Below are 14,641 nucleotides of genomic sequence, written 5' to 3'. Positions count from 1 at the left end.
TTTGCTGGCCAGGCCATGCAGCCCTGCAGGGACAGGATGCTTCGCTTCCCACCCAGGATTCAGGCACCCTTAGAAGCCTGCACTGGGGTTCCCACCCAAAATAGCAGGTGGGTTGGGACTGCATCTGCCCCCAGCACCTGGCATGGCTTTCCCTGCTCCACCCACCTCTATCCTGGGCAAGCACCTGGCCTCTGTGTGGACACTGTGGGTGGGAAAGGTAGTATCAACACGTGGAGGCTCTGCGCGGCTCAACTTGAGAGCAACATGGGCAGAGGCTCAGCCTTGGATAAAGCAGGCCAAGGAGAGAGCTGAGCCTCCACCTGCATTGCGCCCAGCCTACCCAGGCTGAGCTGCGCAGAGCCCCCAGGAACTGACACCGCCTTTTCCACCCACAGTGTCCAGCATGGAGGTCAGACGCTTGCCTGAGATGGAGGTGGGTGAAGCAGCAAAAGCTGTACCAGGTACTGGGGGGCAGATGCAGTCCCAGGCCACCTGCTGTCCCGGGCAGGAGCCCCAGCACAGGCTTCTAAGGGTACCTGAATCCCGGGCAGGCAGTGAGGAGTCCTGCCCCTCCAGGGCTGCATTGCCCGGCCAACAAACCTGCCTTGAGGGAGAGGCACAGGGGAGCCACTAGCAAAGGCTCTGCCCACTTCCCCTGCAGGGAGTCACAGTGTGGCCTGTCCCTTGTGCTTTGCCAGAAGCCCTCATGCCTCCTGGGCCCTCTGCTGACTCACTGCACACCAACAGGGACTGCTGCTACCAGAACCTGTGCTCCAGTTCCAGTGTCTGTGCCTTGCAGAACAGCACCCACCACATCTTTTTCTTGATGGTGCCTGGTGGCAGCGTGGGGCCCATGGGCTCAGCTTTGGCCTGCTGTCATCCGATCCTGGGGAGGCAGGAACATGGGGAGGGGATTGGAGCCATGGCTGGGGCTGGGCCTGGACCAACCACATCCGGGGGGACTGGAGGCTCCCACTTGGCAAGCACTGGGCTACACCACCCAGCTACACTGCCACGGGCTTCCAGGGGCTGTCCAGAGTGCTGACCAGGGCAGGTTGCCCAGCGAGCCACATTAAGGTGCCTTAAGGCCTCCACATGTAGACGTGTGCCTAAATTGCCTTAGGCTAAAGTGCATTAAATTTAATAGCATAGAAATTCATGTGTAGACACACCCAATGAATACTAAATTACTACACACTTGCCTTCCTTTCTCTTTCCTATCAGTAGGTTATCACAGGTAAATACTAATCATACTAATCGTACTAAATCATACTAATCGTACTACCATCACAAGTTAAACTGAATATGTAGATCATTAAAGCCTACTTGCTCCCTGGTGTCTAATCAGTATGGAATCAACATGCCTTTCCCATGCAAAGTGAATATTTAGCATTTGATTCAAGAGATAACAATGGGAACATTAACAGACCATTTCACTAAGTAGAAAGGCAGAAGTGGAAAAACTGGTGTTTAATAAAAGAAGCCCTCCTCAAATGAATTAGTATGGCAAAAGGATTACAGAGGATGCAAACAGGCAAAAATAAGTGGTACAAATTTAACATGAAAAACTAATTTATACCACTAAAGGTTCTAGTATGCATCTGGTATAATGCCTAAATATCAGAAATTATGCAAGAAGCAGGGATTTCTTAAGGCAATATCTTTTATTGAACCAACTATATGGTTAGGATAAAGTTGGACAAGATTTCTAATTCAACATTCTTCCTCATATCATGTCTGAATATTCCTCATGCTGTTTCATATCTGGATATCATAGGCCATTTACTGTTGTTGGTGAAGTGCTTTGCATATTTGAGTATTACAGTAATCATCACCACCATAATCTTGGGCCGGTCCAGAGCATATATTTAGAGCACTGTAGTGCCTGGTCACTGTCAGAGCAGCTGTTTGCCTGGCTGGTTTCAAGCTGACAGTCAGAACACTGTGAACCTTGAGAGGAACAAAAAGACAACAGCAACCAAAAGAGATATCAGCAGGGGTGAGGAGTAAAAAGGGGACTGGAGACAGAAAACCTTTTGTCCCCGCTTTCATTTCATGTGGAGATTGTGAGGTGAATGGCTTTGAAATGAAACTGGGTTATGAAGGAGTTGCTAGGTCACAGGAAGAAGGACTGCCTGACCTTGCTTTGTGGACTGGTTTCTTTTTAAAAAAATGGAATTAATCTTAAAAGATTTCCTTCTTTCTCCTCTCTCTCCCCACTCCCCCCACACACTCTGTGGAGGTGGAAAATCATGTCTAGTTTAGTGATTTGGGCTTGGCGGGGTGAGGACGAGGGTAGTGTTTCTGGAGGTGGGAAAAGAGGAGGGGTCACTGTCATCTTGTCCCAGCCCACCTCCTTTTCTAGCCAATAGTGGAAAGCTATGCAAATCAGCAGCGCAGCCCATTTGCAGCCGATCACAACAATATGCTCAGATGCACTGGAAACTTAGCAGCTCCAAGAGTTCAAAGACTCAGACTGGAAAACCACCTTCAATTCTGGGAATATTTTCATTTTCACTTCTGAAAACATTACATGGGAAAGGAAGATGTGTGAGATTGTCGCGTATTCTGTCTAGTTTCACAGGACTACTCCAGATACATCTGCAATTATGAAGTATAAGGTGAGACAAATGGCTTTTTTAAAAAGATTTTTGTTCTTATTCAATGTGTATGTGCAGGGGGAACATTTACATTTTTAGTTTCATATGGACTCTGAGTGACATTTCCATACCAGTACAAGACAAAAGAGAACAGGATATGCCAGTTTTTTCCGTACCTAGAATCAAAGGATATAAAGAACCTTTTTTCTTGAATTATATTGAGTTCTGTTTTTTTTTTTTTTAAGGCTGCCAGAGTTTCAAAGAAAACTCTATCTGATTTCTTTCAGTTGCCACAGATACTGTGCTGGCTCAGAGTAGGTAGGAATGTCAAGTTTCAGACTCATTTGTTTTAAAATAGTTTTTAAAAGTATCTTTCTCTTCTCTCTGACTGGTTGTGCCATGTTTTTCAAGGGAACTGTAAAAATGTGCCCATCATCTTTCAGGGATACCAGTTGTAGCCATCATCTTTTAGACTTCTTAAAGTCCTCATGGGAGGGAGATATTGTGAATGTAATGCTCTTGTCTGAAAGCATAAGGCATTTTCTTAGCTGCCAGCCTGGAACACATGGGCAGAATAGTGCATGTGCTGTATTTCAAGTCAGCTGGACACTTGTAAAAATCCTTTCTGTTTTCAGCTGCAGAAACAAGAACTTTATGAGAAAGAGAACTTTATTCATCTTTAGCAGATGCATATCGTATTGATGTGTAACCCAGACTGGGACCTCATCAGGAAAAAAAATAGCCTAACGGAGGCGTGGGTGGGTTCTTCAGGAATTTCACTACTGCTTTTGCATATCCAGGGGAAAGATCTTGAAAAATTGCCCTGAAGTCAAGAGGAATTGCTCCAGATTTAGGATTGCAAAATAAGGACCCTTAAATACTAAAGAATTATAATAGGATGGTGTGGAAAAGGATTCTGTAATTTTTAATGTTGTGTGAATTTAAAAGAGAACATGCTTTCTGTAATTTTTTGATGCTGCTATATCACTGTACATACCTAGATAATGGGATACATTCTCCTCCTGTTTACAGCAGTTAGTTTCAGGAACTCCTGCATAGCACTGTTGCTACCAAAAGGGAAATTAATACCAGTGGATATGTATACATAAATAAACATTTTGTGACGTTTAGCATTTTTTTAGCATATAAACTTTTATTTTTCCTGAAAAAAAAAGATCAGCCTGTTTCTTAAACTTCATAAACATATGTTTTTTGTGAGCAATACACAACTTTACAGCAGGTTTGCTTTAATTGGTTATGAGCAAGAAATCAACTGTATTTTTGGCCATTAGAACCATATTTCACTATCTTTAAAAAAAGCTTTTTATAATCAGATTTTAAAATAAAGTTCTGCTAAGAGATGTGCACATGAAAAGGTGACGTGTCAATAATACTATTATGCTGACTTTTAAATACCTGGACAGGGTACTGAAGCATTAAATTACTGCTCAGACATATGGTAATCTTGCGTGATTGGAAAAAAGGAGGGAGGGAAGGAACATTTTAGTTTTCCTGCCAAAAAAGCCCCTTCAAACTCAAAAAAAGGTGATTTAGAAATATCACATGCATTACACACACTTCCTTAGATTTAAGCTGTTCCAAGCGGGGACCATCTTTTTATTCTATTTGTGCATGGTCCAATATAATGGAGCCTTGCTCCTTCAATGATAAATGTGCTGCATGAACCTGTACAGAACAGAAACTCTTGTTGCTATCAGAATATAAGTCTATACAATATTAATGACACAAATACATTCTATTGGGGCAATACAGAGGAGCCCAGTCCAACCCCACCTAACCTAATTTTAGGAAAGCTGGGGTCCCACTCTTATAGCTGTTTCCTGTTTTTCCCTAGAGTCCGTTGCAGGCAAACAGGTACCAGTGTGATGCGGGTTATACAAGGCCTAAATAGCCCAGTACCAAATAACCTGGGAAGCTCTGAACTGGATAACTCAGTACTTATAACTGGGCTAAGTAAAGGCCAGTGATCCAAGCCCCCACCTCCCACCCCCCTTTCCATTTTACTGTTCTAGCCCATTTGTATTCAATACAAGTCTGAAGAAAGTTTAACTTGCACACAAAGAATATCATGTACTTACTAATATAGGAAAGTATGAGAACTAATACAGGAGTGTACAGGGACCATGAGAATGGCCATTTCACTTGGTGGAAATTATTGTTTGTTTTAGCATTAAATACATTCTCACTGGTCATGAATGAGGAATGCTGTGTGCTGACTGCTAAATGACAGGCCTGCACAATTATACAGTCCCTAAAATTCCTCATCTCCTTCCCTGGCTAGAAACAACTCTGCAGTAGTGAGAAGATCATATTTCACACGTAGTCTCAGCCTGCTGTGAGAGTATGAAATGATAAGCCTCTTTACCAGCAGAGCTCTACCCTGCTCTGTAAGGGTTCTCCTCTCCAATTCATTAGGGCTTTGGCTTAGAAGGTGATTACGTAATTCTAGATGGGCAAACCACACAAAGAGAAAGAAAGACCCTTTCAAGAAAAAGGCAGAAGGTTTGTGGCCTCCATAAGCCTTCCTGTCAGACTAGCATGTTTACATTTCCTAGGAAGTTTGAAGTGTTTATTTAAACTGTTTACCCAGGACAAACTTTCTTAAATACATTTCTGGAGGGGCCGATGGGAAAAGGAGACAAAGATAATACTTGCTTTTTACTGTTTTTTAAACTCAAAATCTGTACATTGTTTCATTTCTTTCTCTGGAGTTAACATTGTGTAGGTTGTTGTTGTCAGTATACAGAGAAAGAAGAAGCTGTTGTAATACATGTATTACTTTAGGTCTCCATTGGGGGAAGGGCCCAGATTGCACAGGTTGCTCTGATGCCAGGTGTATGATTGACTTTGTTTAACTAAGTGCTTACTGGCAGGGGCCCAGGAAGCTATGCATGCTTGACCTCTCCTCACAGCCCATCAGAGGGTTTTTGAGGCTCCATTTTTTCTCTATTACGAGGCTGCCTACCAGCACAAGGATGCCTGCAAACACAGGATGACCCAGGTGTTCCAGTGTGTTGCTTAGCGGTTAGAACAGGACCTGGCTCATGCAAGTGGCCTTGGACAATCCCTGAACTTCTCCTGGCCCTGGTTTCAGTGCGACAGGGCTCAAAGGCACCTTGTAATCTGGACTGACTCCCTGTCTTCCTCAAACTCTGATGCACTTTATCCCTATGCATTTCCTCAATCTCATATGCACTTTATAATATGCCATCATTCACCTCCAGGTCTCTTGAAGATCTTCTGCCCTTCCTTGCCTTTCTGGAACCTAAACTTTTTTTATTCTCTTTCATAAACCCCTCTTCAGACATGACGGTGAAATGTCAAAATTCCCATGGGCTTCAACAAGGTCACAGCTTAATCCCTTGTTTAATCCCACTCTTCTCTTCCTCACTGCACTACCTGCGTCAAAGTCAATGGAATTATGGCCCATACCCTTGTACTCGTGCAATCCATACTTACAGACAACCCAGTGAGGTTGCTCTAGGAATCTCCTCTATCAGCTGCTGCCAAGTGCACTGGAGACTGAGGTCTCAAGAGCAGCAGTGAGTAAGCACGTCCAGAGCGGCCTCACTAAGTGCATTTCTGGGTTTGAACATGCATATGGAAACAGGTAGACTGGGTGTGCTTGGGAGTATCCTGGCCACAGCACACTACCACGATAGTGCAGACATGAAACTAGTCTCCCAAAGCCTAATTATTATGACCTTTGTATATTTCATGTGTTCCATCAGCTTTCCCTGACCAATAGGGTAGCCATCATAGAGGACGTTCCAGTTTTCTGCTGCTCTGTCCTCTATTGATACAAAACCTGATGCCTTTAATGTCCTCTATTTTTCTCTTGAAGAGAAAAATAGAGGACATTAAAGGCATTGGTTATGTATCAATAGAGGACAGAGGACAACCAGACTGTCCTCTATGATGGCCACCCTACTAACCAACCCATTCTAATCTACAGTGCATTTATATTAGCATATATCATACCCCTCTTCGACTGTGCCACATTGAACTTTTGGTGCAGGGTCTAGCCAGAGCCCCTCATTTCATGCATCTCCAAAGCCCATGGGGTGAGCATGACTGCTGCCACTCATCCCCTTCTTTCCTGTGCTGCTGAATTCAGCAGGGAGGGGATGGGAGAGGAAGGCTGAACAGCAGCAGCCTTCACCTCTGGGCTCCAGAACTACATGAAAGCAGGAGCTCTGGCCAGATCCCACCCCGATCAGCTGGAGAACTGAGAGCTCACTGCTCAGTGGAGCTCCAGCAGAAGTCTGTGCTGACCAGACAGTAAACTCAGAGGTCACTGTACATGCATGATACAGCCAAAGTACAAAAACCACACTCCCCTTGACCCATTCCTGGATCCCCTACTGGGCACAGGACTTTGTGGACCTCAGAATATCTGCAGGATTTGGTAATTTGGTAATACTGCAGCATATAGGTCTACATAGGACTGGAAGGGATCCTCTGAACCTAATCACCAGCTAACATGAGCAATACTATGTGGCAAAATGAAAAGGGATTTTTGTGATAGTAAGACTGACAACTGCTCACCCATCACAAGTAATATGAAAAAGAAAATAAAATAAAAGAGTCATTATAGAATTAAAAAGGAGTAGAAGATGACTGCATTCTCGGTCTCATTTAAGCCAATAACAATAACATGTATGTAAAGTACGAGGTCTTGGTTATCTATTTTTAGATAATGTTGGGAAAGGAAGGAACCTAAACAAATCAGTTTGAAATGCCTGCCATTTGTATTGTGGCACAATGTAGCAATACACAGTCTTAAATACAACTGCCTAGATGCCAAGACAAACAAATAGTGTCACTGGGAAGAAATACTCTATTTCCAACCAGAAATGCTTGTGAAAAGCTGCTTGTAACCCAGGCAATGAAAGGCTTGAAGTATTTGGCTATGTAAAAGGAAAAGAACTCCCTGTACTTTACTGACCAAAAGCTCTCCATTTTGTTTACTCCTTACATTCCTGACATCACCCTGTGACTGTTGAGGCATACAAAATATGCGGTAAAGAGGAACCAAGACCATACTGGAAAATACATTACAGGGCAGACTAATACACTTAATGACTCCCTCTTTATTCCAGAAAGTAATGCACAGCCTCTAGATAGCTTCCATTACTTTGTATTTTAGAGAACATATCTAAAATGATTAGGATTAACAGATTTAATTTGCGCCTTTTCAGAAGTCTCCAAGGTAGATTTGTGACGTAGAGTTATCTTGTTAGAAGTCCGTTATCAGTAAAGCTGAACCAGTTCAAGTTACTATATCTCAGGGGTGAGTTTAACACTGGCTATCCTTTTTTTGAATCTGGCTCAGTTCTCAGCACTGATGACCTTAATATGCTCCGCTTAACCCAAAAATGTCCATTCTACACATTCCTCAAGCATTTCTTACACCATTGTGTCATATACACGTGTGTTTTAGCTTCAGATTGGCTCTAATCCTGAAACTTTTACTCAAGTAAAATTCTGATTAAACTCCATGGTTAAGCAAAGGCTGATAGCCTTGTTAATCCTTATGTCACAGGAAGGGGCGACAAATGGATATACATGGGGTGAGTGAAGAAGAATCAGTAACTGACAACACTGCACTCTCCTCTTACTCCGGCTATGTTAGACCTCCTCCTGAAAATTCATGTTCTGTAGGCAATGACTGGTGATTTATGAATGGAAAGCTGCTGTTCTCTTGACAGCACATAAAGGACAGTGGCAATGGACAACGCACTGTAGTATGGCTCTTTGACAAACTACTAGGGGCTCGGTGGAGGCCAAAATGGTTTGTAACATGTTAGGCAGGCATGGGCAAATAAGCTTTGGTCTCCATAGCTCTTCAGGAGCCTGAAGGACATAGAGCCAGATCATTAGCCTTTTCTGCTAGAAATGATCCCTTATAAAGGGAGAACAAATAAAACAACTCCATATAAAGTCATAATTTTCTCAGGGATAGCATAGTAGGATCTGGCCCATTGTCATCTGTATATCAGTTTTAGGTACGTATCTGCCCTCCACAACCCTAGTATCCAAGCACTTCACAACCTCTGAATTGACTCATCCTTACAACACACCCTTGATGGTGGGCAGTGTTAGTAACCCCATTTTACGTATGGGGAACTGAGGCATAGAGCATCTCAGTGACTCATCCAATGAGAGCTGGGGCAGAGCAGGAAAAGGAATGTAGATCTCTCACATCATAACACTGTTAGTTCAGACCTTCCAACTCTGAACTAATAAAATGTCATATAAAGCCATGAAAAGAAAACTTATAAAAGAACTAGCTAGCGATGAAAAACATTTTAATTGATTTGAAGACCTGACATGAGGATGAGAAATTTTAGTTGTTTCTGGGAAACCTATCTGGAAACTCTAATCCCTAAACTGGGCTGGATTAATTAAACTTTCAAAAAGTGTCTATCAATTCCTGATTTGGGCTAAGAAAGAATGCCACAAGAACAGTCTTTCTTGTGACATTTTGTTATTTTAGTTCCATTTGAACCCAGGAGATAAAAAGAGGTGCAACAGTTGAGGGTAAAATTAATTTTACCCGTACTTTTTCAGGACCCTTATCAAGCATCAGATTACATTTTAAGGACTGACCTGAATCTTCACTCACTCTTTCAGAGGCACTTTGCTGGAACATTGATGACTGCACAGCTGATATGACAATACTGAAGGTGTGTTTAACAATTTAGGCTAATCCTGCCAGACAGAAGATGCTTCCCTGCTAACTTGAAATTGGTGCTGGGACCCCACCAGTAATAAAACTGATATTGCAGAGGGTCACACTGGCTTCTTTCTGAGTTATGGAGGCTTAGCACTGAACTCTGAACTCTTGTGTGTGCTTATTTGGGAGAGGCTTATATTATCGGATAGACTGTGCTCTGGTGAACTTACACACAGTGGAGTCATTACACTGCTGAGTCCAAAGGCCTCGGGTAAAATTCTAGTCGACTCAGACAGAATTCCTCCCAAGACACATACGCCACGTAGCGGCCATTCCATCATTCGAGCTGGTACAGCAATCTTTCACTTCCACACTAGCAAACTGTGGAGAGGCTTGGGGCTGTGGACCCACCCTATTTTTTTCAAAAAGCTAGTAGCATGGGGATGTAAGGACTGCAGTCCTCACCCACAGTGGGTATTGGTATTTGGCAGATGTGCAAAAAAGGAGACTTCTTGCTCAGCTACACCTGCAGTGAATCCCCAAAAGTAACCTAGAAATACATGATCACTGCATGGCATCTCATCTGTGCAAAAATACCACTGTCATTGGATGGGTTAGGGTCATAAAAACAACTTCTTAACCAGTTAGTCATGCTTTCCAGAGTACTTAAGTCACTTCAGAGCCTACAGTTATGTGCTTAAAACTGCCTAAGGGCCAAATCCATAAAGGTATTTGGGCACCATGCTCCCATCTGTTTCACTAGGAGTTAAGTTGCAATGTACCACAAATGACCTAGGCCAGTGGTTCTCAAACTTTTTTTTTCGTGGACCAGTTGAAAATTGCTGAGGGTCTCAGCGGACCACTTAATAAACTTCTTTTTGTTCTTCAAATCAAAGCACACAACTCATATTTTAATATCAGTAGTCTTACCTTACAGGTACAGATATTCTCGATTGTTCCACAACCTTTCTTCAGACCACCTGAATGGAGCTCGCAGACCACAGTTTGAGAACCTCTGACCTAGGCCACAGTCCCATTTTAAAAGCAATGCAAGGGCTTGTTTCCCATTGACACACTGCTTCCTTGGGGTGGCTGCACTGGCTTTGCTTTTCTAGGTTTGGAGCATGTCAGCAGGAACAGGTGCATGAGGCAGGCTCTAGGGCAGCCCAGCCACACAGCATGCTGCCACTTTTGTGAATGTTCTGTTATGTTACTTGTATCCTTTTGAATCATCTACCTTAGGGCTGTCTAAACTGGTGGCTACGTGTGTGATGTAGTAGTGGTGGTGAGAGGCCCAAACAAGCAGTGTAGCAGTTGGGGGCAGGGGCATGCATGCAGTGCAATGAGAGAGATAGCAATCCAGAGCTCATACTGTTGCAGCCCACATGGAATACAGTACCCAGCCACTTAAGAAGCTGTACAGCTCTAGTCTACCTGATGGGTGGGTATCCTAAGAGGCACACCTACATCCTTCTTTGATTACAGAGATATTCTGCACTAGTGGGAACAGTTGTGAAGAGATACTTTGCGTGCGTCTTGGGAAGGGGTTGCAATCAATGTGTATGTACAGAAAAGCAAACAATGAATGTATGCATCTGGTACACCACCTGCTTTGCACAGGAAATTGTATTAAGAGATATTAACCCTTTTTTCCCCTGTAAATTCATTCACAACCTTTGAGGTCAATGAAGCTGAGTCTATTGACACCAGCAAAGGATTTGACGCTTAAATTTTGCTGCCTATAACAGGCTTATCTTATAAACTTACCTTTTTCTTTTTCTCTCTCATCCACCCTTTGCAAGTCATGGGATATTGTTGTCATTTCTAAAGGAGCTGATTTTTGTCTAGCTCATTTGGGTGTAACTTGTGTTTGACAGGAAATGAGGTTGCTAAAATTGCAATTTGGCCTCCCAGAAACACAGTTCTGCAGGATGACGGAAACTGTATATCATCCCCAGAGATGGAAGTCACGCCTGCCTTTCCATTTATTTAATTTGTGTGTTTATTTTAAAGACAGGTCATTCTTAGACGGAATGGCGTTGCCTACCTTGGAAAGAAAGAATGATAAGACTGGATTAACTCTACATGTAATCTGCATATCAAAAGCCTTTAAAAACAAAAACAAAAAGAAACTCCCAAAAACATTCCCCTTTCACTGAAAGGTTGGATTTTTCAACAGGAACAACCTTGTGAATTATGGGCAGTCAGTGGAACCTAGGGAATGCCAGAATATCCTACGAACAAATCTTGTTTCCCAGTGACTGTCTTTTTGCCCACTTCAAGATGGGAGGCCAGGGAAGTGCCATGACCAGGGACCTACCTAAATCAGGGCAAGACAAAGGTTTTTTCACAGCCTGCTCACAGTGCACAGAGCCACTTTCACAGTCATTTTGTGGCAGCCCCATCTGCTGATTGGCCATGAGGCCTTGGAGGCCCCACTTCTCACCTCTGATCTGCAGAGAGGGCTGTCCTTCAAGCAGCCTAACTCCCACTGATTGGCAGAGAGGCCTTGGTGGGAAAGGAAGGATGACGGGGTGGCCACCATCTTTGCTGCTCCCCTTTATGCTGCTACACCAGCCAGTGCCTTTCCCTCCCCCACCGTGAGCTGTGAGGCCAGGCACCAGTGGCCACGAAGACCTCTGGCTGCCACTGGGGAGCCAGCATTTTAGTCTTAGTAAGATTTTTTTTGGCAATTCTGTCGGAAATCATAGTATACCCCATTTTTCACAGCAATTGTGGAGAGCTGAGTTTTTCATACTTTCCATGAAAATCACAACAGTGTGCATTAGGTAGGTGCCTAGACATGTCCCTTTTCAGGGAACAACTCTTTATTCAGTAAAAAAGAGTAAGATGTTCACACTATCTGTCTAGCATGTCATTTGCAATAGTTTGTGTGTATTGTTTTAATTCTTTTCCTAGTAATTTCAAGTTAAAACACCCAAGATGATCATTCAGCTGTCTGGGAGTTTTAATATATATTGCACTTGTCAAGAAGTTGTCCAATAAGTATTTTCTTGCATTGACAGGCTGCATCAACACAGTAAATACAGTGGGTCTAACATGGCTTGCAGCTACACGTACTACATCCAGGTGAATTCAGTAAAGTTGTGCTGAACTTTTTCTTAAAGTGGGTCTCTTAATTTTTTTTTAAAATAAAACATGGGGCAGTCTACCTTTGCCATCTGTATAGTTCTCATGACCTTTGGGTGATTTATTATGTAACAATAATAGGCTTCATTTATACTGCAGTTTCAACTGTGATGATGAACTCATTTACAAGACTCTCTCTTACCTTTTCTACACAAGTCTACATTTTCAGCATAAAAAGATCAAGATATTATGCTAAAGCCTTGCCTATAAGTAGAGTGCTGTTATTGTCTTGCCTGCCTTTCAAAATGAGCTTTAGTAGAAGAGTTTGTCAGAAATCCTCCAAAATGGGAATGCCAGATCATGAAAATTAAAACAGCTCACAGAGACTGTTCAAATTTTGATAGAGCTGTGATGTAACCCTGCCTGCCAGGTATGTTTCAAAATCTGCCTGCCACCAGGTTTCCATAGAAAACCTACTTGGCTTCCAGCCTGCTTTGGGGCAACCCATCTTGAAGGAATCAAGAATCTGGAATCCTTGAGAGGGCCAGCTTCCAAGCTTATAACCTGGCAGCCCATGCTCTCAGGACTTCCAGGATCCACAGCTTCAGAGCAGTCAATCAGGCAATCTTCTCTGGTATCGTAGGGCCCTCTCACCACCCCTCCAAATCATAATGAAATCAAAATAATCCCATGAAATAGTTATCTTTCTCCTCACAACTCTATTGTAATGCATCTCCCCTTCCTGCCCCACCTAAGTTGCACAGATAAGGGTTAAGTTTGCTGTAAAGTAAAATTCATCTGGAAAAAGACATGCTACAAATGCCTGAGAGTGGAGTTTCAAAACTTAAAACAGATTTCAGGATTCTTTCTTTCTTTCTCTCTCATTGTTTATTTCTCCTCTGTTCCTTCTACCCTTAAACATCTAATATCCAGCCTCCTTTTGCTAAGAACTTGCCTGCCTAAAGCAAAGAGGTTAGGGTTTTCACACACTTCTGGATTTAGGTGTATTGTAGTTTAATTGCATTTAGATCATTTTTATTCTGAGGCTATTGTTTTCTCATTTTATTTTTTCCTCCTTTGTCTGTGGATGTCACCAAATGCACATAGACCTTTGTGGGGATTTTGGAAAGTCCTTTTAAAGCCAGGGTACTACATGATGTCCTTCCTTAGACAAGAGACAGAGGCAAGCATTGGTGGGAGACCAAAAAATAAGCACAAGACATTGGTGAAGTAGATTGCAATGGGTCCTCAAGATGAGGTATTGGATGAGGTGTACCTTTCTGTGGAGTGAATAGGGACCTGTCACTGCAGCACTACCAAATACCGAATGTCTACAGATCAAGATGCAGGATATTCTATCTGCCTGAAAGCACTGCTTCATCTTGTACTTCATCATCTGTACAATGTCTATACCTGCTTTCTCTGTTGTCTTTATGGAGGGCCTACCAACATAGAACCTGCCCCTCCACAGAGCTGCTAGCAGTACTGTTGATTCTCATCAACAGTTCCCTGATGCTACACAAGAGAGTATTACTCTATCTATTCCTTTTCTTTGTCTAATTGTAATTTGCCAAGCCAAATTATGACTTTGATTCTAAGTCCCAGTTGTACAGAGTCTACCCAGAAGGGATACCATGTGGCAAGAAGGAATTGTCACTTCTGTCGAACGCCTTCCCTTCAACATCTGACAGGTTTTATATCAATCCACTGGTTGATGCGCCACTTCTATGCTCTCCACACCATTAGAATCAAAGGGATGATCTGGCCAGCTATTTACCCATTTACATTTTAGGTCAGGTTTTGTGAATGCACTGTAGGAAATGTAAGACAAAAAACAAAAACAAAAAAGTAAACCCAGCAAAAAAACAGGCCAGTCTGTACTGTCTGTAGTCCTATTGTTCACAAAGAGAAACACAGAACTACTGTTTTACTCCAAATTTGCAAGGCATTATAATTTAAACAAAAAGCTTTTATTTTTTGTGTTTATTTATTTTATAAACTAACTTGTCCATTTGAAAGCGTCAGGCATAAGAGTAATCTGGTGATGTATTCACTCAGGGGAGAACAATGAAGTATTTTATTCAGAGACTCATACATTCATGCTCTCTCTCCAATCTTTGCTTTGGAACTCCTCCTTATATTTCTCCGTTCAGTGTCCCTCCTCCCTTCCCCCCCCCCCCGAGTATTAACCCCTCCCCTAGAAATAACAGCAGCCCTCGCCAAGGATTTCCTACCAGACTTTGAAAAAACA

The 14,641-nt window shown here is 42.7% G+C and overlaps 1 protein-coding gene across 3 annotated transcripts in view; it reads left to right on the top strand.

Moving 5' to 3' along the window:
- NEDD9 (neural precursor cell expressed, developmentally down-regulated 9) overlaps positions 1 to 14,641 on the top strand; it is a 201,556-nt gene that overhangs the window by 144,380 nt on the left and 42,535 nt on the right. The window contains exon 1 of one of the 3 annotated variants that reach the window (XM_019522610.1): positions 2,417 to 2,621. The exons of 1 other annotated variant lie outside the window; for it this stretch is intronic. In XM_019522610.1, the coding sequence (XP_019378155.1) occupies positions 2,610 to 2,621 (12 nt within the window). In that variant the 5' untranslated portion in view covers positions 2,417 to 2,609. Of the gene's footprint in view, positions 1 to 2,416; positions 2,622 to 12,345; positions 12,391 to 14,641 lie in introns of those variants that run through there. One more of the 3 variants, XM_019522592.1, reaches the window with a different exon arrangement.

Source organism: Gavialis gangeticus, unplaced genomic scaffold (assembly GCF_001723915.1).
Source record: "Gavialis gangeticus isolate Ggan-Ray unplaced genomic scaffold, GavGan_comp1, whole genome shotgun sequence".
Lineage (NCBI taxonomy): Eukaryota > Metazoa > Chordata > Crocodylia > Gavialidae > Gavialis > Gavialis gangeticus.
The sequence above is the reverse complement of the archived record's forward strand: the minus strand, read 5'-3'. Positions and strand labels throughout refer to the sequence as shown.